The sequence below is a fragment of the Oryzias latipes genome, chromosome 20, assembly GCF_053564925.1.
Source record: "Oryzias latipes strain Hd-rR chromosome 20, Olatipes_Hd-rR_3.1".
Taxonomy (NCBI): Eukaryota; Metazoa; Chordata; class Actinopteri; order Beloniformes; family Adrianichthyidae; genus Oryzias; species Oryzias latipes.
In genome coordinates, this window is record NC_136256.1 from 3,450,724 (window position 1) to 3,476,067 (window position 25,344).

General features: G+C 43.3%; 1 protein-coding gene across 3 annotated transcripts; it reads right to left on the reverse strand.

Annotated features, from left to right (window-relative positions):
- On the reverse strand, positions 1 to 20,019 carry LOC105353597 (CD276 antigen). Of its 3 annotated transcripts, none has more exons than XM_023950049.2 (8): positions 19,866 to 20,019; positions 17,527 to 17,733; positions 11,050 to 11,355; positions 9,299 to 9,583; positions 3,204 to 3,524; positions 2,085 to 2,201; positions 1,765 to 1,824; positions 1 to 1,162 (listed from the first exon to the last, which is right to left on the reverse strand). In XM_023950049.2, exons 2-8 carry the CDS (start codon positions 17,606 to 17,608, stop codon positions 1,137 to 1,139), a joined length of 1,197 nt encoding a protein of 398 aa, XP_023805817.1. In that variant the 5' UTR covers positions 17,609 to 17,733; positions 19,866 to 20,019; the 3' UTR covers positions 1 to 1,136. The 3 variants fall into 3 exon arrangements, with proteins under 3 accessions (XP_023805817.1, XP_023805818.1, XP_078794951.1); XM_023950050.2 differs by lacking the exon at positions 19,866 to 20,019 and adding an exon at positions 19,393 to 19,486; XM_078938825.1 differs by lacking the exon at positions 19,866 to 20,019 and adding an exon at positions 17,935 to 18,621.
- Positions 20,020 to 25,344: the final 5,325 nt, after the last annotated feature.

Genomic DNA, 25,344 nt, shown 5'->3' on the forward strand with positions numbered 1-25,344 from the left:
TTTACACCCCCAGTGTTTTATTCTGTGCAAATGAGGACAAACTGTGACAGTTCATCTGTAATCTGTTATGGTCACACAAAATTGGTTCAAGTCATTCATCTCCTGCATGACTTCATCCAAGTCCTTCAACAAAACTCACAATAACAAAAACTCAAACTGTTTTTTTTCTCTTGCTTTTGGTTCTGGAATTCTGAACCATCCCCAAAGCTCCTTTATCATCAAAGGTTTCCAGATAATTTTAAGAGAAATCTGAAAGTCGAGCTTTGCAGACACACGCTTCAGCTTCACTTTGGGCGTAGGGGGGGCTTATCCCAGAGGTAATTATCTAAGGGGAGGGGCTACAACCTGAACAAGCACACTGACAGATCACATTAGTCCTGGCTCTCAGTTTCCTTAAGGTTTCAGGTCATTTTTATACCAAAGTTCATGTCATCATCAGACAGAAACACATTCAGAATTCATTTTTCTTTGGATTTTCTCTCCTCTGTTTTTACACTCAATATTTTCATATTGTGTGTACTTTCTCTGAGGAGACAAAAAGCTGTGATTCACATTCCTCTAATCTGACTAATGACATAAAGCTGAGAGGCAATTAAATGCTGGAGCTGTTTCTGTCTGTAGATGAAGTGTCACATTTCCCTGAGTTCAATGATGATGATGAAAAACATACACGAAAACTCACTTCTCATCTGTCTTGATTCATCAATACACAGTTTAAACTGTTTCCTTTCAAAAAGATCAAGAAGTTTGATTAAAGCCGCATCATCAGGACTCTGGATGTTGGTGGTCTATACAGTCTCAGTGCAGTCTTCTTCATCTTCATCTTCGTTGTGTTAACGTCCAGATCTGAAGCTGATGGTGAATTCAGAAAGAAGACATGTTTCCTGCAGGTTTCCTCACAGGAAAAGCTTCCTGTCAGGAGACACGACCTCTTCATTCAGGAGTGTTTCTATAGCAACAGTGTGACGTACAGCTGCCGTTCTTCTGTCTTTGCTCTCAAACCAGAAAACTACTGGGATCAGAACACTTCCATGTCCTTTCTCAAAGCTTCTCCTCAGTGGTTGTCGGGTCTGCAGTTCTGATCCAACGGTCAGGCTGGAGCTCCTTGTGTCCTCTAGACTGTCCTCTCCGTAAAGCTACTGTCCTGCTGGAGGAGATGAAGCTGAAAAAACACCAACAGGGAGAAAATCAGGAAAAGAAGAGCAAGTTTTCAGTAAAAATGAGCCACAGTTACTTTGTATTCAGAAAGGAATGAAGCTGCAGTCATTTCATTCTGCTCATTTCTCCTCACAGCTTTTCTTCTGAGTCAACAACACAAAAAATCCCTGTCTAGATGTTTCAGTGATAACTAATGCATCACTACCATTGTGTGCTTTTGTTTTTCTTCGTGTGTTTTTTCTTTTAGTTTCTTTGACACATTCATGCATTAAAACCTTTCTGACGAGGATTTCTTCAGAAACATCCGTTTGAAACCTTTACACTGTCAGTGTCTAAATAGGACTGAAAAACAAAAAACTGATGGAAATTCAAAGCTGGTCAGCATGAAGAAAGAAGCAAAGACAATCAGACATTAGCAAGATACAGAAAGGGTAAAAAAATGATTTAAAAAAATAACTGTATTGTACAAACAAAAAACTATCTAATATGTACAACCTGCTTCCTGTCTGTGACAGTGACTTTTATTCCATTCCATCATTTCAGGAATGCTCTGGCTCTATCTAGTGGACAGTTTCTGAAGTGCTTCTGGTGTTTGTGAAGACCAACCTCTTACTGCGTTCAGTTCAGCTTCTTCCTCACTTTTGTGCGTCAGTTTCTGTTTTTTTGCTGTGGACAGAGACAAAGAACAGAGAGCGCCATCATGTGACAGAAAAAGGAACATTTTGCAGCAGCTGATTAAGCTCAAGTTTGAAGTAAAACCAGTTTTTGGTGGTTTGTAAACGCAGACCAGAACGAAACCCTTCGGTGTTCTCAGACCACTTTCAAACACAGGAGCACACATGTATTATGTCTGTATGCTTCAGACGTTTGGATGAGACGTGTTCTCTGCAGTGAGCGTGCTTTTCTTTCAGCATGTTGATGGTTACCTCTCAGCTTCAGGAAGGCAAACAGTCCGGTCAGAACCAGGAGCAGCAGTCCAGCCACCAAACCGAAGATCCACCAGAAAGAAGTGTCCTTCTCTGAACCTTCTTGACCTGCAGTAACTAACACAAACACATGGATTCCTGAACATCACAGGAGGATTTTAAAAAATGTGTTTTTAACTTGAAATGTTGCTTGAAACGATTGCAAAGTTTCACAGTTTGATGGTTAACTTCACCTCATTTCTGTTTTTCATTTACAGACACTAAAAAAGACACACAAAAAGTTTACATATGTTTCTGATGTTTTTAAAGTTTGTCTTTTCTCATAAAAATGGCTTCCCATGCCCAACAGGAAAAACTGTAAAAGCTCATAGATTCCTAGTTCCTAGAAGAACATTTCAAAAATTATCTTCTGGAAAAAGTCTGAACTTTCTGTCCAGCAAGACAATCATATCATTTAGCTCATTTTTACTATTTTAATCTTAGAAAAAATAACTCAAAGCAATCTAAAGAAACAAACTTAAAACTAAAGTTCCGTCGATGCTACAGGAATTTACCATAAAACAGAGACTAGTTTTAGTCACTTTAAGCATTAAAGAGCTCAATGTGTACATTTCAAAAGATGATAAATATTCTGCATATTCAGGATTTCAAGGCTCCTGCAGCAACTTTCAGTCTGAAAACAAGAAGTCAGTGAAGTTTCTTCCATCATTAGTACTATAAAGTAGTATATTATAGTAGTATAAAGTCTTTCATTTATATTTAGGATGTTTCAAGTCATTTTAAAGGCCGGCGCATCTCGCATTAAGAATCAGCTTTTTGCTTTGAGGTGAACATGTTGCTGACTCTGCATTTTCTCTGTTGTACTGACCTCCATTTAACCTGCAGGAAACTTTATTTGTAATTTTAAGAGCACACAAAGATGAAAGGTGAAAAGCCAATTTTAGAAACCTAGAATAGTTTGGGGATATTTTTTTAGATTATTTCAAATGTCTCTATCAAAAGTGTTTGGCTTTTTTTTTCCCGACGTTTATGTTTTTGAACAGAAAATGGAGAACTGTGTGGATCTCTGCACTGAGGTTTCCACAGATTCAGGAGACGTCTGTGTTTGTGTATCCTCACCAGCACTGAAGGTCACTTTGTTGCGTTCGGTGTGGGAGCTGTACGGCGTGGAGAACACGCAGGTGTAGCCCCCGGCGTTACGTGACCGGTGGGGGTTCATCAGACGCACAGATCCGTCTCCAAAATGAACATTGTAGATGTCCAGTTCCACCTGCTCCTCCCAGGGCGACAAAGTGATGCTGCGTCCTGATTGGCTGTTGTAGGTGAGGATCTGGGTGGACTCATTGCTGGAGGAGAAGGTCCATTGGAGGGAGGGCTTGTTCAGGTATATGGGGGCACTGCAGGGGAGGGTCAGGTCTTTGCCTTCGGATCCTTTGATTTCTGTCAGAGAACACAAAAGAGATGAACGCATCTGAAAAAAGTTCACAGAAAATAAGGGGAACTGGGTTCAGCTCTTGGTGCATCCGTGTGTCTCTTGAGTTTATGAGCTGGATGTTGACTGAAGATCAGCGTCGTCTCTGAACCCTAACAATGCAGTGGTGGGCCGTCAGGGCCTTCAAGGCCTTTGCTGAAGGCCTAAGAAATATCTAAATCATGTGTTAGTTATAGTTTGTCCATGCATACTCATTAAACCATTACAAATGGTCTGTCCATTCTCTTTCATTGTGTTCATGATGGTTATGAATAGAATAGAAGAGAAGAGAAGAGAAGAGAAGAGAAGAGAAGAGAAGAGAAGAGAAGAGAAGAGAAGAGAAGAGAAGAGAAGAGAAGAGAAGAGAAGAGAAGAGAAGAGAAGAGAAGAGAAGAGAAGAGAAGAGAAGAGAATAGAATATCTTTATTTCCATAGCACTTTTCCCAGAGCGAGTCACAAAGTGCTTTACAAAGAGAATAAAATCATATCAAAACACAAAAAAGTAATAAAATACAATAAAAACAATAGTAAAACAAATGTTATGTTATGCTGCTTTCCAACAGATTTTCATATTGGAGCATTTAACCAATCGCATTTCAGCTCTGTTTGTTGCTAGGCAGGGTCAGAGCTGCCTTCAGTATCCGATTTTATGGTCCTCTAATGCAAAATTAATGTTGGTCATTCATTTCCTTCAACCAATCAGGTTCTGAGTTGGTGTCAGCAGGCCTTCTAGCAGGTTTAGGCAGCGTCACAGTATTCAGAGCTTCTGATTGGACAGAAATTTCAGGAAGTCACTACAAGCAGCCTCGTCCAGTTTGACAGAGAACTTTTTGATGTGTTTCAGTTAAAAACACAGATGACTGTAATTAAGGGTGCTCCGATTGATCGGTCGCCGATCATAATCGGTCGATTATAGCTTTGGGATGTTTGATCGGTCGTCTCTATAAAGGCCGATCCAGAAAAGCCGATCAGATGACGCAAAACTCGCGAGACGATTTTTTTACGCGCTGCTAAAAATGGCTTCACCGTCTGGCAATTCTACGTGGTGTGCGAAAAAGATAATACATTAGCAATCTGCAACGTGTGTACCAAGCAAATCCCACGAGGCGGAAAGCACGCAAAACATTTTAACACCACCAACCTCATCAGACATTTGAAGGTTAGTCACGTAAAGGAATATGAGCAGTTTTCAAAGTTAGCTAGCGCAAAGAGAGAGCGAGACAGTTCAGCAACTCAAGCGCCACTCACTCAGCTGTCAGTAACAGAGACATTTCAAAGAAAGCAACCCTACAGCAGGGACAGTAAGAAGCATAAAGAGATATCAGACAAAATAATGGAATTCATTTGCCTAGATCACCAGCCTCTGTCTGTTGTGGAAGACGAAGGGTTCCAGCGACTCATGTCCTATTTAGATTCACGTTACACTCTGCCAGGGCGTAAATATTTCACTGATGTGTGCCTGCCGCAGTTATACCAAACCGTGTTTACATATGTCGACAGCCTTATGAAGGACAACATAACATCGATTGGTTTCACTAGTGACATTTGGAGTGCGAGTGTATGCCCCATGTCCATGTTGAGCCTCACTGCGCAGTTCATTAATCAAAACTTCGAACTACAAAAAGTTGTTCTACATTCTCAAGAGTTTTCAGGGTCACACACCGCAGAGGCTCTTGTTGCTGCATTCAGCGACATGTTTCAAGCATGGGGAATCCCGAAGGAAAAAGTGCATGTTATTCTAAGGGATAACGCAAAGAACATGGAAAAGGCCATGAGGGATGCCCATCTACCCAGCCTGCCGTGCATGGCGCATTCACTCCAGCTCGCCGTGACCGAGGGAGTCATGTCACAACGCAGCATCGCTGATATAATCGCTTCTGGAAGACGCATCGTCGGTCATTTCAAACACTCCCCGCTTGCTTACTCACAACTTCAAAGTATTCAGAAACAACTGGGCCAGCCTATCAAGAGACTACAGCAAGATGTACCTACCAGGTGGAACAGTACTGTATACATGCTGCAGAGTCTGCTGGAACAGAAACGTGCCCTGTGTGCTTATGTAGCCGACTATGACTTACCCTCCTCCATGTTCACCAGTAGCCAGTGGAAATTAGCTGAAAATATGATTTCGCTACTCGCCCCATTTGAAGAGCTCACACAGCAGATCAGCTCATCCACTGCATCGGCTGCAGATGTTATACCATCCATCAGAGCTTTAACTCGTCTTCTTGAGAAGACAGCAGAGACTGACCACGGTGTAAAAACTTCAAAAGCCACGTTGTTGGAAGCGGTCCAGAAAACATTCCGTGACATTGAATGTGAGCGCCTGTATAGCATTGCTACAATCCTCGATCCGAGGTGAGAAATCTTATTTTACACATTTGTTTGTGTGAGTGTGTGCGCGCGCGCGTCAGAGCGTATTAAAGAGCATGCAAATGAGTATTTCAAACGTTTTAATTCATAACTGATAAAAATATATATATTTTTGACTATTCTAGTAAGCTCCTTAATTCATATAGCAAGAATAGGCATATTTGGTCTAAATGATTGATACAAGAAGCTATTATTACTGAAATAGTGTAATTGTGTTATTTTGGGTAGGCTGGTATTTCCTTCAAATTCTGTTAAATTTGCTGTAAACATGAACATTTAGAAGAGTTATTAATAAGATTAATAATAATAATAAAATAGCATATTTTTTGGAGTATGCTAGGCTGACTAATCATAGCAAGAGCCAATCATAACCTTCAAAATTAAATAATAGAACATTTTCTTAGTATAGATTTTGCATTTTTCTTGTAATTTCTCTGTGCTGTTACATATTTCTTTTCTAACATGGAGCAACTGTAACCAAATAATTAAAGTATTTTTGATTCTGATTTTTGACAAATTCAAATTCAATTTAAATAAATTAATGAATGTTTTGTTTTCTTGTAAATTAAAGGTACAAAGACAGATATTTTTCTGACGCAGTCAAGCCCCAGATACGTGGACTGCTTTCTAATGTCCTGGCCACTGGATTGGAGCAGCAGGATGGTGAGGCGAGTTTGGCTGCAAGCGGGTCCGGACCCCCAGAGAAAGTACCAAGAACCGGCTCCTTGCATGCTATGTATGCTGAGTTGTTGGGTGGAGATCAGGAATGTGGTAGCAGTGAAAACACCAGCTCAGCATCATTGCAATTGAATTTCTACCTGTCAGAGCCAGTTATCGCTCAAAGTGGACAGCCACTTGTTTACTGGCAGAACAATAAAAGCCGCTTTCCCACTCTCGCACAAGCAGCACGCACCTACCTCTGTGCACCGTGTACAAGTGTTGATAGCGAACGACTTTTGAGCAAAGCAGGGAATATTATTGATGAGAAGAGGAACAAGCTGTCAGCCAAAAATGCAGAGATGCTTATATTTATAAAGAAAAATCTGCCATTGATGCTTAAGAAGTAAGCTTTGGGCAATCTAATAATCTCTATCCCCCCTCTCTCTTTTTCTACCTCTCTCTACCTCCCTAAATGCCCACAAAATCTGAATGAGTATCTCAGAAAGCTGTTATAGATATACAGATATGGAAGTTGTTAGTTATTAGAATGTTTTGTTGCTGTGCACTTTACTACCTGTGCTCCTTGAAATGGTCTTTTACAATAACCAATGTCTGACTGACTTAAAACAATATTTTGGCTATAGCCTTTTTTGTTGCAGTTTTAAAAGTAGCCTAAAGCTAAATTTAAAGACTCAGATGTTATGTTATGTCTTATCTTATTTTATTTATATATTCTCCAGGAAAGTTGTATTAGTCAAGTCCTAAGTTGTTCCTAATAACCAAACACATGCTGCTAAGTTAATTTGTTGGAAATGTTGCTTCCAAATAAATACACAGTTGTCAATTCATGATGCGTTGTCTTCTCTTAATTGTAATACTTAATGTGCATTGTTGTTAAATATTGTTTAAAAAATTATGCTACATGATAAATAGAAGGCTTCAAATAGACCCTGTAATCGGTGATCGGTATCGGGTGATACAGCTTCCAGCAATCGGGGATCGGTGATCGGCCCCAAAAATCCTGATCGGAGCACCCCTAACTGTAATGTATCCATGGAGGATCTAGCAGGAAAATCTCCCACTGATCTCCTTGACTTCCTTTATCAGAAAAATCTGAGTGAATCCTGAAGCAGCCGTGCAGATTTGTGTGTTTGGACTGACCGCCCCCGTGTCCACTGCGTCTATCTAGCGGACATTTTGGGCTCCAAAGTGAATCAAAACCTACAGAAACACAACTGGTCAGACTAAGCTCTCAGCAATGATGATGGAATAGAAAAGGACTTCTGGATGGAACTGAAGACTATAATCTACATGACAGGGTGATGGACTGTTTTTGAGGAAAGAGAGGAGGATGGATTTAGTCTTTGTCTGGATCAGGTGTGCTCAGTCAGAACCTGGACTAACCTGCTTTCAGAACAAGGAGACACTGAAGGAAGTTTATTTGTTAGGACTCCAGAAGGTCTTTGTTATGTTTCCTTCAGACATGAGGAATGAAGAAGAACCTCAGAGATTTCTGAAAGAGCTGCTCTGTTCTCAGACTCGCCAGTGGAGACAGAAGAGCAGGTTCATGTAAACGGAGATGCTGGCGTCTGACCCTGAGGATTTGTGCTTTTCATTGCATTTAAGTCCATCACAGTAGAGTTGTACATTTTCTGAATCAACCTATTTTGTGTAAACGTCTTCCTCTTCAGGTCAGTGAGACTGTTTACCTTCTTGTATTCCGTCATTGTACTTCCACAGCTGTCGACTCAGTCATCAGTTTCTGTGTTCAGGCTCAGTGTAGTTCACGTTTCTGATGAGCATTTATTTATCTGCATTAAGTTTTTAAAAGTTCATAAAAGCTGAAAGGAAAAAATGTGTTTAGTCAAACCTGACACAGAAAACAGGATTGATTCTCCTACACTGCAAACTATTTTATCCATGTAAAGATTTCAAACCTTTTAAAGATTAAATAAAAGATTTGTTTTTAATTTACTGTGATTTTTCTTTGTTCAGTCTTGATGATGTCATTTTAAAGCTAAGACTTACATTCACTGTCTTTGTTTTAGAAACCAAACTGTAGATTTCTGTTCTAAGAAAAAGGGCTGGTTTGAGATTCTAATGAGGATTTATTAGAATGGATCGACTTATATGAGATCATATTCTCCTTTAGTTCTTATTTTGTTCTAAATTGAGTCATTTCTACTCATTAAACTAGTTTCTTTTTTGCTATGATCCAAATAAAATACAATAGGGTTCATAAAAACTCAAAACATACAAATTATTTGCTTAGAATGAATACAAAAATATTTATTTCAGGGCGGTAGAACAATCTGAAGTCGTTCTAACAGTTGCTTTTTTTTAGCTTACTTTTCTTTTTGAATGCTTGTGTGAAACTCTGGTTCTACATTTGGGATCTTGTTAAGTCAAAATGACTTTCTGCATGGACAGATCTTTTTAATATCTGGAGTTTTTCTTCTTAAGATCGCTGTTTTTTCCCCTTTTTTTAAGCTACTTCTTTTTTCCGTGTGCAGAGCTGTAAAGTCCGATCTGCCTGTTCCTCCACGTCTACCTTCTTGCCTGTTCTCCAGGTGTCCTTGCCCTCCTTGCTGCTGTTTACCTGAATCAGGTGTGCTCATTCCAGAAGCTGGAATCAGCTGTTTTAGATCAAGTGTGTGTCAAACAGACCATTAGCTTTGATATTTGAGGCGACACATGTAGACATGTTTACCTCTCTCTCTGAGGGAGGAGGTCCAGGCCGGACCCCCGTAGGGGGGGGTCATTTTACAGATGTAGATGAGGTCAGGTTTTCCCTCCATTTTCTTCAGACGGCTGTCTACAGTGTAGAGGCCTCTCTTATCGGCGGTCATACGCGTGAACGGCTTGAAGGCTTCCAATGTGGGGGGCTCGGTCTCCCAGGTTACCCGGGGGGCTGGGAAGACATCCTGGACGATGCACTTCATCTCCTCGAAGCCGCTCAGCCTGGACATCTCCAGAAAGAGTCCTCTGATGGGGGCTGCACACACAAACAGTCCCAGAAGATTAAACGCTTTCAGGAGCTCTAATCATAGACTGTAAATGTCAGGGCCTGATATAGCCAGCATTGCTGCAAAGCAGAGAACAGCAGAGCTCACCCACATCTAAGCAAACCGTGTCTGCTAAAGAGTTCACTACAATCCGTTGAAGCCTGAATTATTCAGGTTTCTGTCCATTTTTCAAGATTTCCTTACACTCCAACTTAATGATATGAAAAACGTTTTCCAGAAACTAGACGTATCCCAACACCTTTAGGTTAACAATGATCCAACAACAATAAATCTGAATTATTTTTTATCACAGTCACAGTGCAAAAATAGACCATAAGTTGACTATTTGGTAGCAAACAAACTAAAGCAAAGAAACGTATTAAATCCCAACAGCCTTATGGTGCAAACCTTAGACTATGAAATGGAAAAAAAAGCTATCAAATTTCGTTTTTACCTGCAGACTGAAGGTGAATTCTCAAAAATGTTTTTGTGAATTTTTAATATTTCTTGGCTGTCTTTATCCACCTTATAATATTAAAAATAATAATCCATTTTATTTAAAAGCGCCTTTCAAGAAACACAAGGACACTGCACAAAACAAAGGTCAAAAATATACATTAAAGCACAATAATAGAAATTTGTCAGATAATCAAAAGTGACCTTGTTTTGAATGTCGTTCCTGCAAGGAATTGTAGGACTGGATTATTGTGTCTCTTGTTAGAAAGGATTGTTGCGTTTCAACTCTGCTTGGGAAGATAAAGAAGGAAGCTGTGCACCTCTTTTCCTGTTAATTTTACTGAAATTATACTTCTGTAAAACACAGTCTCAGTTGCTTCCTGGTCATTTTGTTTAGTAAAAATCCTTCAGACAAACTCTGAGAGCTTGAATTTCCTCACAGACGCCTCCTGAAGTCTTCCTGAGACGTTTTTGTCATGATTCTGTTCAAGGGCAGCAGATGGTGATCATGTGCAGCCATGTGAGTTGATGGGATCTGATCAGACGGCCTTGGTGGGCGGAGTCACAGACTCAGCCGGGACTGTGATGTCACAGACCTCTGGGAATCGTAAAGTGTCTGAGTGACACAAAGTCAAATTCAGAGTTTTCTTCAGAAAACAAAACCGTCACTTTTTCACTTTTCTTCTTTTCTGTAGGTAACGCTTTGACAACGCACACTTAAGGCGTTGTGTGTTTGTGAACATGTGGATCAGGTGATGTGGCTGTTGGTTTTTAGCAGGCTTGCCTGGTTAGCTGCAGCCTAGACAAATAAAGCAGACAGGTTTGTTCTCTGTTGTCTACAAAGGCGCCACATGGTGTGGAGAAATGAAATAAATCTTCCCCAGAGGACTGACCACTCCTTTTTGACCCTGAGCTGAACCCACAGAGTCCTGCTCTGCTGCTGAGGACTAGAGGAGCAGAAGAGGCTTTTCCCCAAACATTTTCCTCTGGCGTCATTTACCTTCCACCCTCAAGATGACGGTTGCATCGTGGTGACCTGCAGAGCTGTTCACATGGCACCTGTACGTTCCTCTGTCCTTCAGGCTGCTCGTCTTCAGGACCAGCGTGGCGTTGCCCTGGGAAACCTGCTGTGGGGACACAGAGGCCCTCCCAGCCAGCTGCTGGTGTATGAAGCGCTCCTGTGTCTTCTGCTCAAACTTGTACATCAGCTTGTCCTGTTTGAACCATTCCACGGTCTCCCCAGCACCGCTCTGGAAGCTGCACGGGAGCACGCAGTCCTCGGAAATGAAGCACTTCACCGCCACTTCTGAAACAGAATGCAGAGGACACGTCTGACTGAAGACTGGTGATGATTATGACCTTATCTGACACAGGAAAAACGAACATTAGAAGTAAACACGTGAAACTGTGAAATCTGAAACACATCTCAGGACATGCTGAGGCTGGAAATGGTTGCCAGGTCACAGCTGACCAAGCCTGGGCAAATGAACTGAACCTGTTCTTTAACAGATTTGATTCTGCCCAGCCCCCAGTCTCCACCCACTCGGCCCCCTCTTCACACCTTTCCAGCTCAGGCGTCTCCTCCCAGCTGCAGCTGTTACCACCTCAGCACCAAACAGTCCACTCTCCCCTTCTTCCAACAGAAGCAAAGGGACCCCCCCAACGACTCACAGCACCAGACCAGCCACCGCCCACCCATCCTCCAACCCCCCTCTGCCTCACCCTGAATCAGGTTAGGATGGAGTTAAGGAGAACAAAGGCCAGGAAGGCAACAGGCCCTGACAGCATCACCTCCAGGCTCCTCAGGGAGTGAGCAGACCAGCTCTGTGTGGTGATGCTGTTCATATTTAATATGAGCCTCAGACTGGAGAAGGTACCAGTCCTCTGGAGGACTTCCTGCCTGGTTCCGCTTCCAAAGGTACCTCGTCCTACGGAACCGAACCACTTCAGACCTGTCGCCTTGACTTCCCACCTGATGAAGGCTATGGAGAGGATCATCCTCAGCCATCTCCGCACTCAGGTGAGCTCAGCACTGGACCCGCTGCAGTTTGCATATCGACCAGGCATCGGGGTGGATGACGCCATCATCTACCTGCAGCATCGGGCCCTGTCTCACCTGGAGGCCCCTGGGAGCACTGTGAGAGTCATGTTTTTTGATTTCTCCAGTGCTTTCAACACAATTCAGCCATCACTGCTGAGGAGGAAGCTGGAGGTTGCAGGTGTGGACCAACATCTGGCTGCTTGGACCATCAACTACCTCACAGACAGGCCACAGTTTGTGAGGCTGTGTGTCTGATGTGGGGGTCTGCAGCACGGGGGCACCTCAAGGGACTGTGCTCTCCCCATTCCTGTTTACCCTGTACACATCAGACTTCACCTACAACTCCCACCACTGTCATCTGCAGAAGTTCTCAGATGACAGTGCCATTGTGGGCTGTGTATCAGGGGGGGATGAGCAGGAGTACAGGGGGGTCATCACTGACTTTGTTAGCTGGTGTGAAGTTAACCACCTGCTGCTTAACACCAGCAAGACAAAGGAGCTGATCCTGGACTTCAGGAGGTCCTCACCATCACAGTCACCGGTGAACATCCAGGGTTCAGACATTGAGGTCGTGGACACATTTAAATATCTGGGTGTGCACCTGAACAACAGACTGGACTGGTCCAACAACACGGATGCTCTGTACAGGAGGGGCCAGAGTCGCCTTCACCTGCTGAGGAGACTGAGGTCCTTTGGCGTGTGCAGACAGCTGCTGAGGACCTTTTATGACACTGTGGGGGCCTCAGTGGTCCTTTATGGAGTTGTGTGCTGGGCGGGGGGCAGTGCAGGCAGAGACTTGAAGAGGCTTAACAAACTGGTTAGGAGGGCCGGCTCTGTCCTGGGCTGCACACTTGAGTCCATCGAGGAGGTGGTGGACAGGAGGATGTTAGCTAAGCTGACATCCATCATGGATAACCCCTCCCACCCCCTACACCAGGGGTCGGGAACCTTTTTGGCCAAGAGAGCCATAAATGCCACATATTTTGAAATGTAATTTCGAAAGAGCCATACAATAATGTAGTGTCCCTTCCCCACACTGAGGCACGGAGACTTAACCTCTTTTAAAGTTCTTTATTCCGATTACTGCAGATCGCAACAAACGCCGTACAATTCATTCAGCAACTCCTGAATCTCTCCCGCCGACACGAGAGCGCTTCTCCCAACTTTATATTCCCCTGCTACCGCTGCAGCCCTCCCATTTCCCTTATTCGGCCCATAGCTGAACCCCATTGGTCCAAACTACCTAACAACAGGCTGAGCGACAGAACTGAGGGCCAATCAGATCTCTGCTTGACGCGTTCAATGAACTCCAGAACTTTTAACGCGGCCCAACAGCCAAGTTAAACTCAGTCCGCGACAATTTGTTTAAAACTAAATATACAAATGAATGTGTGCATTTGATTTAATTTCAGCATTTTGAAAGTACAATAAGTCTGTGGATTCTTTTTAATAACATTGTTATTCTGTTGCTAATAAATGATGAGTATTTCTCGTGGTAGTTTTGTTGATGGTCTAGTCTGGTTGATACGTGGTGAGTTTCTGCTTCGTTCAGGCGTTGAGACTTTAAACGTCATCGTAGGTCTGAATGTTCTGTAGATGTGACAAAGACTCCTCACATGCAGACGGGGAGCCAAACACACACTCACACGCTGCAGTGAGTGACGGGAAGCGGGTTTTACGTTTTTACAATCCCTGCGCGATTCACCTGCTGCTGGTCCCCACAACACCTCAGCCCCACCCTCTGATTTCTCCCTCACACATCCCGTCCCCGCATCTGCGCGCTCTTTCTCAGAGACGGGAGCGCAGTTTTAGCCACGGCAATTCACAGGTTTCCAGCTGGTACAAACTCTGTGAAATAATAGATAATAGTAACTGATAGCGCTGGCGCAGATTTCTCTCTCTACGCACTGCTACTACTGCGCGCCTCTGGCATCGCATCGCGCCCGAGGACTGGTCTAATGAAAAAAAAAAAACTATAATTAAAGATTTGTCTGCGAGCCACATGTGACCATCAAAAGAGCCATATATGGCTCGCGAGCCATAGGTTCCCGACCCCTGCCCTACACCAAACTGTAGAGGCGCTGACCAGCTCTTGCGCCTCAACACCGTGTCAAAGTGACACTCCACGGTCCCAGGGTGTTTTTTCATTCACTCATTTATTTATTTTCTTTTGTTGTAGTTGTTGTTTTTTCAATTTTAAATTGTTTTTTATTCCTGAACAGTTGTTTGTTTTTGTTTTTGGTGTGAACTTCATTAGTTATTTCTGTATTTTGAAAAAGAAATTGTAATGTTTTTTTACACTTTTGCAGCTGTATTTATTTGATATTTAATATTTATTTCTTTATTTAATAAGAATCTCATTTTTGATAATATTTTTTCATAATAATTTTAGTAATATTTTTAATTATTTATTATTTAATATAAATGTCATTTGTGATGTCTTTTATTGATGTTATGTGTTGTTGGCTGAAAGCAGAGCTTCCTTTGCTGAAGTCTCTCAGTCAGTCTGCTGTCCACACGCCGACACTCAGAGGCCTTCATGGTCCAAAGCAGAACTTTACTGATGCAGCATTTATTTGCATATCTGAGGTGATCAGTGTTTTGTTTGGCCTCTCTGGACATCACAGGTACGTTTTGTGGAGCTCAACTGGGGCTGTGATCGTCTCTCTCAGTAACATTTTGAGTTCACTGAACCTGGTGACAGAGAAGGTCACATGAAGACTCAGAAGACGTTTGTTCAGAATATTAGTGTTTTATCTAAATCATCAACGAAACTTTGGTCCAGATTTTCCAGGTGGTCAAACATGAACTGTAACCTGTTGGACATGAGCCGTGTCTGCCACAAACGGCTCTCTATCAAAACTTCTTCAAAGAAATTCTTTCTTCTGCTCCCGTTCTCAGCTTTTAGAGGAGAAGCAGACAAAGCTGAAGCACTGTTTGTGTTCAACACATGGAAAAATAACTCAGAGATGGAGAGGGGAAAAAAAGCAGGTCCACCACAGCTGACTGTTATTCCTCTCTTTGGATAGTTAGATCGTCACCTGAACTGCAGGAACCAACTTTTTCACCATCATCCAATCCCAGAAGATGATCTAATAAAGTCAGACAACCAAGTCTTTTGTTGTCAGCAGCTCGTCCATGAACAAGAGGAAGCATGAAAGCTCTCTTTCTGAGGAAAAACATGCCAATGGTGTTTCAGTAAAATGTGTCATTATATGTGAAAAAACCCAAACTGTAGCTTCTGCTGAGAAGGAAAGGCTGCTTTAGCTCAGAGGCCGACTTGTCTACACTTGTTTGAACAGACGAATTGCCGTCTTCAGGTCTTCATCACAGCTAACTCGTCTGCCTCAGTTTCACTGTTGGCAAACATAAAATTCTGTCAGAAGATAACAGTCGCTGTTGTCATTGAGTCTCGTGAAGCTGTTGAGTCTGCAGGGTTTATCGTTGGGTCTGGGGTTTTTACCTGCAGCTCTCTGAACGGTCTGGTGGGTTTTCCTCCTTCTGTTCTGGAGGGTTTCCTTCAAAACAGCTGCCTGGTTCTTGCTTGAGCTTCATAGTTGCTGCTTTAAGTGAGCAACAGGCCAAAAACTTTCCTTCAAACAAAGGTTTCCCAGAAATGCTTGGTTGTGGTCAGCACTATGTTCCCTCTGCCTTTTACTGTTCTGGCCGTTTGCTCAATTTAGGATTTGGTTTTGAATTTAAGCAGACCATAAAACTACAAAAGCCATCTATTTCTCAGTGATTTCTAGCAGGGAATGAATGGAGTTTTCTGGCCTGCAGAAATCACGATACTTTACCATAAACCGTAAACGTCCCCATGAGGCTTTAGCCTTAAAGGAACTTGTTCATTTTCTACACTGAAAGCAGAATAATCAATGTCTCCTCAACTTGTTATTCATTTGATTACTTAAAAAAATGATTAACCTGAATTGATCCGCAGTGTTTTCCCTTCATTGTGTCAGAACCTTCTGCAAACAGACTTTTGCTAACTTGATTTTAACTTCACAGCTTTTATTGTCTGTTACCCTGAAACCTTCTGCTTTCAGTTTTCTCCATTTCTGTGAAGTCTCACTGGAACGAAGGTGGTTCCTCTAAAGTTTTCTCACTTCACCATAGTTAGTTTTTACAAGCATTACTGGTCCTAAACCAAAGTGCTGTTTAAGGATTACAGACAATCCCCATTAAAGTTATCTGTTTAAATGAAATACATCTATTAATTCTACTAATCTATTAAATAATATAAATGTAAAACATATATTTGTTTGAGATATAAATGTCAAACACATTGAAGTTTTCAAATAGTTTTGAAAAAGCTGTGAAATCTGGATTTGGGTGTTTTATTTTGAAAGGGTTTTTTACAGCATCAGGAAGCTGCAGAGAAATTTGTTTCTATCAAAGACTGGACCTTCGGTTCACAGATGCAGCCTTAAAATCAATCGTTTCCCTTTTCATTTAGACGTGTCAAACATAACTCATCCAGGATTTGGATCATTATTATGGGATGGTTGTTGTGAGGGGGTCTCAGATGTTTTAAAGCCGACCTGTGAATGGCATCACTGTGAGTGTGTCATTTTAGGCTCATTGTTATTCCTGTTTAGCTGTTTGGCCTTCTATTTTTCTGTTTCCTTGTATCGGGTTTCATTCCTGCTCTGTTTTTGTTTTTGTCCTGATCTGGTTCAGATTCTTTTTAAAGCATTGGTTTCTTTGTGTCATGCTGGTGTTGCTTCACAGTAAAAACAGGAATGTTAATGCAACACTTAAAGTGGATTTTAACTCTGAGCCACATAGCATGTGGTCCTTCTCTACACAGTGTTAGAGCAACACTGAACATAGAGTTGAATTTTCAGAGAGAAATAAAGTCTTTTGGGTGTAAATAATTGAGCACTGGCAGGAATTAAACTTTAAATTAGCTGAATGGGAAATGTCGGGATTTTACCCTGCATGTTTTTTCACCTCACAGTCTTTTGAACTCTGGGGATTAATAATATAATGGGGCAGAACACTTGCTGTTGTTGTAATGCCTGAAAGAGTCCTTTGACTACAAGTTTATGACACAAGGGAATTTACTGTACTGCTTCCCTCCCACTGAGGCATCTGGGCTGCACTGAAGCTGTCGACTCACAATTAACTTCCTGAAAGCTCATTGGCTCTTTGACGGGAAGAATTTGCCCCGATTAAGCGAGAAAAGGATGAACATGCTCTGACTAATCAGCTACAGGTTGCTCTGGAAAAGCGTGTGCAGCTACAGCGGTGAACAGCACAGATCCCTGGCTGCTGCTGCTGCTGCTGCTGCTGCTGCTGCTGCTGCTGCTGCTGCTGCTGCTGCTGCTGCTGCTGCTGCTTGTGTCGTGTTTCAGTGCAGAATGCCTTTAGTCTGGCATTTTGCTGCAGATGCATCAGTTGGAGCCGCTGCACAAAGGGGCACTTGTGTCTTACCGGGCGTTTTGTCCTGTGTGGCCGTGCTGACCCAGAGGAGGAGGCAGGCCCAGGTTGGTATCAGTGACATGGTTCCAGGCATCGAGGACCATCTAATGACACAGAAACTCGTGCAGGGGGGCCTCAGTGCCGCTCATTCCTCTGTGGCAGGTTGGTCTTTGAATCACTCTGGGTGGTTTGGCATCACCAAAACATGAATGCAAGAAACTGCAAAGAGGAAAGTATAATTAGAGACACACAGTCAGGTAAAACATGCCTGAGCAGCCTTCTAGAGGATTATCTTGTGATTCTTTTAGTGGTCCAAAAAGACCCACAGCTGAAGCCCGAACCCTTTCGTCACAACTCATCTTCATTTGTTTCCTGCTGCCTCTTCCTCCTCTCATCCTTCATCTCCAGCATTTCTTTTACCTGCCAGGAAGAGGATCTGTCGGCCACACTCCGTGAAGCTTTCTGACGCTGTCTTTGCAGAAACTTAAGTGTGTAGAGTAAACATGGGGGAGCCTCAAAGCCACAGAGGAAATGTGCTTAAATCACAAGGAGAAAGTGATGATGAGCAAAGGATGAAGGGTGTGGTTGTCATTGTCTGTCTGCGTTTACACCAAAGACAATGCCTTCGTTTATTCTGACCCTGCAGAAAGCCATTATTTCTCCAAGAGGCGTGTTTGTTGGTTCCAGAAGAAAGGCAGCGTTTGAACACGTTCCTGATGCTCATCCATCAGAGCTGAGGCCTCAGTGTCAGACAGCTGATCTTTATGAGCATCAGTGGGTGGAAAACTGTCTCAATGGAAGTTTTCACCATTTCCTTCCAATAATGACTAAAGTCTCAGCAACAATCAAACGATCACAGCGCTGTGCAAAAGTCCTCCTCAAAATCAGCTTTTAAACAGGCTTGAAAAAGAATTACCGTCTTTTCATTTCAGAAAGATTTTCCTTTTTAAACTGCAAACAACTGAAAATGAAGTGATTAAGGAGGCCAGACTCTGTGTTCAGTCAGTAAAAAGCAGGACAGAAGTCCCTCTGAAACCCCTGAAGAGGGTCAAGGACTGAAGATAGATAGATAGTAGAGAATGTTGTTTTCAATAATCCTTCAGAAAGCCTGCAATCAGCTCCAGTTTGCTCTCTTCTAAACCAAAGTCTGCATTCCTGAGAGATTGGAAACAAGAAATCCACTTTAGAGTCGCTCAAAGCAACAAGTTGTCCTTGAGACATGCTGGCTCTGCTTTAGTAATGAAGGGACATTTCCAACATTTCCCTCTAACAAGAGTAGCACAAAAGCAAATACGTTGTTTCAATCAAGGATGTACAATATGTGAAAAAGAAAGGATTGAAAATGTTGACAAACAGGTCAGGACTGCATCCTCTACTGCATGGAGCTGCTGGGCCGTGCTTCGGATTTGAATTCTGGTTTAGATTGTCTGGAGACATGTCGTTTTACCCTAATGATGAGGTGCTGTTGCAATGGTCCAAATCCTGCCCCTAACTGGCTAACTGCCTCATTTCCTCCCGTTTAAGGTGCTGAGCAGCAGTTTGTGCGTTTTGATCTCAGCCGTGCACAGCTGGACGGTCTGAGTGTTGGTAAGATTTTCAGGTGGAAACTGAAGGGGAAAACATTAGAATAAAAAAGGGAATGCTTTCATTTAAACCCAAAAACATTCCTCTTCATCTGCAAATCTTTGCATTTAGAGTCTAAAACGTGCAGCACATGTGACCTGATGTTGAGAAAAGATCACACTGCGCTGTAGTAACTGACAAGACGAGACACGCAGCCACAAAGTGATGTTTGCAATGCCATCTTCATCACTTCCCTGAACTCATGCAGCAAATCACAATGGAAACCCCAAAACTAAAGGTTAAAGACAAACAAACCTGTCACGGAGCCTTAGGATCATTTGGAAAGGTACTTTCTATCCAAGTGTTGGCGTCTCACTAATCTCTAATGAAGTCCATAAAGGCTGTTTATTAGCCAAGAGTCACGCCCACATGTCATCACGCAGCAGGAGCCCTCAGCAGACTCCAAACACACCTCTGTTTTCATGAATGAAACCAGCATTTTAACTGGTCAAATACCTGCAGAATGTACTCATAACTTCAGTTTCCATCAAGACAGACAGAAAAATCTCCTCTTTGAGCTTCTGTGACCTGAAAAAATCTGTGGCCGGATGAAGATGACAGAAAAGCCCAGAATGAGAGGATTTCCCAGGCATCAGGAGGAAAGGCTGACTAAAGAAAGTTAACTCCATGCTGTGGCACACAGGTGGAGGCGGTGAGAGCGTGAATCGGTGCTGTGTGTCCGTTCAGTGTGAGTGAAAGAAAAGGAAACACAAAAGCCAGAGACTTGCCGTGACTCAGCCGCAGTTCAGAGGAAATCCTAGAGAAGGAGGGAGAAGGGAGCCGTCTGCTGCCTTCTGACAGCCACTGTTCAGCCGACTGGATCAACAGGTTATTTCGAGAATAGGCAGCACAAACTGCCTCACACACTTTTGCCTCACACCTCCTCTGAAGGGGCGGGGTTTATCTGGGACTGGCAGTGGGGAGCAGGGCAGAGTCACGCTTCCCTCTGCCACAGCATGAAATGCCACAGAGGGCGGCATGTCAAGCTTTTTAGGCAGGTGTTAATCAGGCTGTGCTTATGACCGATGTCAGAGGTCACAGCCAGGCGGAGCACCTGCTGAGTCCACAAGAACTGAAGGTCTGAAGCCGCCTTTCCCATCTTCTGGTTTGAGCCTCAAATCACTGGAAAACTGAGAAAACTCCACTTTGATGAACCGGTTTCTAGTTCTGGTCGTCCCGCTCTTAAGTAAAACAATAACAGAAGAGACTGAGTTCCCCGTCCTGCACCCTAGAACACGGGTCTTCAATGGAAAAAGGTCCAGGTAGAAAAAAGTCTTGATGTTAAAGTCCAGAAAAACTATGTCCACATATTCAGAGGTATATGTTTTTATGTAACTGAGGATTGGTGGAACGTCTGAATGTGACTGATATCTAACTCTCACTTCAAAGGAATTCAGCACAATTGAACACTTTTTGACAATATGTAATGCTACACAATATAAAACACATGGAAATGTGCACCACACACACACACACAAACGAAGGCACGCATACACACACCAGCACACAGACACAAACGCACACCCACACACAAACAAACCCACTCAGACACAGACACAAACGCACGCACTCACAGACACACACAAACACAAACTAAAGCACGCACACACACACAGACACAAACGCACACACACACACAGACCCAAACTAAAGCACACACACAAACGCACACACTCAGACACAGACGCACACACTCACAGACACACACACAAACGAAGGCACGCACGCACAAACACAAACGAAGGCACGCACACACACACAGACACAAATGTGCACACACAAATGCACACACTCAGACAAATACACAAATGCATGCACTCACAGACACATACACACACAAATGCACACACACACAAACGAACCCACTCAGACACAGACACAAACGCATGCACTCACAGACACACACACACAAACGAAGGCACGCACGCACACACAAACACAAAAACCCAAACTAAAGCACTACTAATAAATAAGCAAAACCGTATTTGGTTTTGCTTATTTATTCTGTGTTTTGTGTATTTGGATTTGTATCAGAGTGGGACTTCTGTGTTTTTGTGCATCTTTGAGTGTCTGTTTATGTCTGATTATTTTCAGGTGTGCTGGAAAGGCTGTGGCCTCCCATTGGACACGCTGATGGAGGCAGCCTTTAAAAGCACCACATGGACCTATAGACTATGAGAAGGGAACCTTGCAGCAAGTCGCCGCTGCGGCAGCAAGTCGCCGCTGCGGCAGCAAGTCGCCGCTGCGGCAGCAAGTCGCCGCTGCGGCAGCAAGTCGCCGCTGCGGCAGCAAGTCGCCGCTGCGGCAGCAAGTCGCCGCTGCGGCAGCAAGTCGCCGCTGCGGCAGCAAGTCGCCGCTGCGGCAGCAAGTCGCCGCTGCGGCAGCAAGTCGCCGCTGCGGCAGCAAGTCGCCGCTGCGGCAGCAAGTCGCCGCTGCGGCAGCAAGTCGCCGCTGCGGCAGCAAGTCGCCGCTGCGGCAGCAAGTCGCCGCAGCTTGGTCCTCTTCTCCAGTTGTTTTAGTTTGTGTTGCACTTTGTTTTGTACTTAGTAGTTCTTTGTAGTTCTTTGTAGTTTGTGGTTTTGTGCCCACTCTGTTTAGTCTTTTGTTTTGTAGTTATGTTGTGTGAAGCTGCCATTTTCTTTAGTACTTGTTTTCTCCTGTTTTTGTTTGTTCAGGGAGGTTAGCGTTTGTCTTTGTTTTCCCTTTTCCTTTGTACAGGTAAGAAAACAAGATTACAGTTAGTTTGGGTTTTGTTTGTTGTTTTGGCCTTGAAGCCTTTTTGCTTCACTTTTAGTTCTTGTTTGTGGTTGTTTATTTATTTGTAAATGTGTTATATTTTATGGAGACATTTGTTTGGTGTGTGTAATTTAAATTCGGTAGCCAAAACAATTTACTATTTATGTTATGGCCCTCTAGGTACCCATAGATACAGAAGGGGGCGTAACACGCACACACACAAACGCATGCACACACACACTTACAGACACACAAACATGCGCACAAACACACAGACACACACACACAACAGGAACACCACAGGACAACTGCCAACATTACCAGGAAAACTAGATAGAGGATCCTCAGCCCTCATGAGTTTCTGCCACAAATCAAACAGCTTCTTGGAAAAATGTCCGTTTGATCAAATGTTTTCAGTCCATCAGGGCTGCATGTCCAAACTGGAAAATTCCTGCTGAATTCAGCCTTTCTGCAGGAAAAGTTCCTTCTACAAGTTTCCTCAGTTCAGAATCATCTTCAGCAGGATGGAAACTTTATTTGATTGAATCTTCATTTGTGGTTTAAACTTAGACTTTGTGATGAAGATTTTCCCTTCATGTCAAAGTGGAGGTTAACAACCAGACGCTGACTTCAGCCACGTCCAACTTTTAAGGTGTGACGGAAAAACAAAGCAAAATAAAATGACACAATCGTTGTAGAACTGGTATTTTCTACATTTTATACAAATGTGAATCTATGGAGTCTGCATCTTTATTATTGTCAGATTATGTGAAACGTTTGAGAGTCTGTCGCATATCATGCAGAGCGACTTGGTGATTCCTTCTGAATCCGGACATAAAAAAGCGGGAAGAATCAAAGTTAGCACATTCATCTTTTTTATGTCCGGTACCAAGCGGCCCTCGGACCCCGGACCAGTACTAATTCACAGCATGGGTATCAGGGACCCATGATTTAATGGCAAATAAGTCGGGAGTGGGAATGACAACAAGAGCGGCACCATTTAAAATAGAGGCGCCCATGCATTGTATTAGTTTTGGGTCAAGTTTACATCCCTGTGTGGTTCTGGGTCCACATGACCCAGCCTCTGGGTCTGCGAGTTAATGACCCCAGCCCAGAAGGTACTGAAAGCCCCCATGCAGGAGCTGCAGCTGAACTGCCGTCACATGGACGGAGGTGATGAAGGCGCGACCTTTTATCTTCCTTAATCACAGCAATCCCTGATAAGACGCCGGTAGGAGTGGCTTTCTCAAAAGTAAGATCATCTAATATACTGAGCTGACAGTGTTTCCATGCAAATGACCTGAAATGACCCTCCAGTTCTCAGAATCTGCCTCACGATGAGTGAATCATTGTGAATCTTTCAGGACATCGAACGCTGCAAAAGTTCTGTGCACGTTTCCACTCTGGGTTTTTCCGATCCTCACCTTCACTCAGTTATTTGGCTTTTGTTGCTTTAATTTGCTCATCTGTAGCATTCTCCTGTTTTCACAGCTTTTATTGACATGTCACATTTTGTTCTGGGTTATTTGGGGGGGGATCTGCTTCCTGTGGGTCTGCGTCACCTTGATTTTTCTAAAAACTCCCTCCAGTCTTTGTCCTCTGCTGAGAAGAGGAAGCTTCTCAAAGCCACAGCAGACTTTGGTGTTGTCCGTCTGCTCCGGTTGGGCAGAAACTTCACAGAAGCAGACTTCAAAAGTCACAGTGGGGTATTTCAGGAGAAAGAATGTGTGCAGGTGAGTCACAATGACAACAGCTGCTCGTGCACAGCCAGCCGTGCACACACCCAGCCGTGCACACACTCAGCCGTGCACACACCCAGCCGTGCACACACTCAGCCGTGCACAAAGCAAGATCACTGATCAGCTGCACATACTTCAGTCAAACAGTTAGAAACTTGTCTTTCATCTTTTAAAACATTATTGGATTTGGGGTTTAGACTGACTTTTCATTGTGGAAATGAAGATGAAAGGCCCATGAGGTTACGAACACACAGCTGTACCATACAGGTTTATAATATTAGTGCTGTCTGTAAGGTTTAAGTCCCCGTAAAATGTCTGGTTCTCAGACTGACGCTCCAGTCATGGAAGCTCAGACAGATGGTGACGTGAAATGCAGATTTCACTTTCACAGAGAGGAATTCCAGCACTCAGCTAAAAGTTTTTTCTGCTCTTCCGCCCTTTTTGTACTACATTTCAACTTTACCGTAATGATAAACTACCAGTAAACTTGTTGCTTTATGCTGCTTCATTGTCTTATCCCCCTCCCCTCCTATTATCACCCTCCTAACCCCCCCCCCCCCCCTCTCTCTCTAACGTCCCTCTCTCTTCTTCGCTTCTTTCCTTTTCCGTCCGGTCCAACACCAAAGATTTTCAAACATGTTTGAAATTAATAAAGTTTGGCCTCAATTACAAAAGGGGTTTATTCAGACATACCTCTGGTTTGTCTGAAGATTAATAACCCCTATTGTTAAAGTAAAATATGTCCAACCCAAGAGGCCCTCAGCTCTCATCTGTCTGCCTAGCTGTTGGACAGGACAAGTTTAAAAAAAAATAAAAAATAAAGCTGGTTTCTTCTGCTTTCTGCTCCCAAAGAGACTTCAGGGGAAAGCGGTTTTCTTAAAGAGGCTTTTTTGCACGATAAAATTCCATTAAAGGGGAAGTAAATAAATGAAGCGAGGTCTCTGGAAACTTAGCTCTTTCATGTGAATTGCCTAGAATCTGTCACAGCCGGCGCCTGCATGGCTTGTAGTGACAGTTATGTAACTTTGGTGGTCTGTTGTTCTTAATCTGTTATGATCCTCCAGTGTTTCCATTTGCCACATTCCAGTGTGAGAATCAATTTGTGGTTCTGAGTCAATCAGTGACTGTGGATCTGCCAAAGCTCCACAATGCAACGCATGCTCTTCAGCTGGCCTTACTCCGGATGCAGTCTCAACCCCGGCACTGGATTTTTTTCTGCCATACTTGAACCCCTTTTGTGTAGCTGAGGAGATTCCCTCAGGTTCTCCCCAACAAACACCTGAAGAAGCTGTTTTGGGTTTGCGTGCTGCAGAAATTCTGTTTCCAGCAATGGATGGAGTGAGGTGAGGCTGATTCTCAGCCTCTCATTCTCACAGTAAATCCGTAAACACTTTCATCAATCTTTTTTCTGTTGGAGCGGCTTCCAAACGGGTTGATTTGCTTCCACACACACACACACACACACACACACACACACACACACACACACACACACACGTGCAGCAAAGGTGCGGCCAAAGCTCAGATTATCAGGTGGCTGTTTTTTCATTGTGCTGCTGGGAAAATCCTGATTACTGATGTGTGTGTGTGTGAGAGACTGTTTGTAGGTTAGTGAAAGATTTCTGTGGCCAAAGATAAGAGGATTATTGTGGAATTAGTGTCATTCCTCTATCACCACGACGAATAGATTCATATCGATTTTAATCAGCGATGGAACCACAAAACCGCAGAC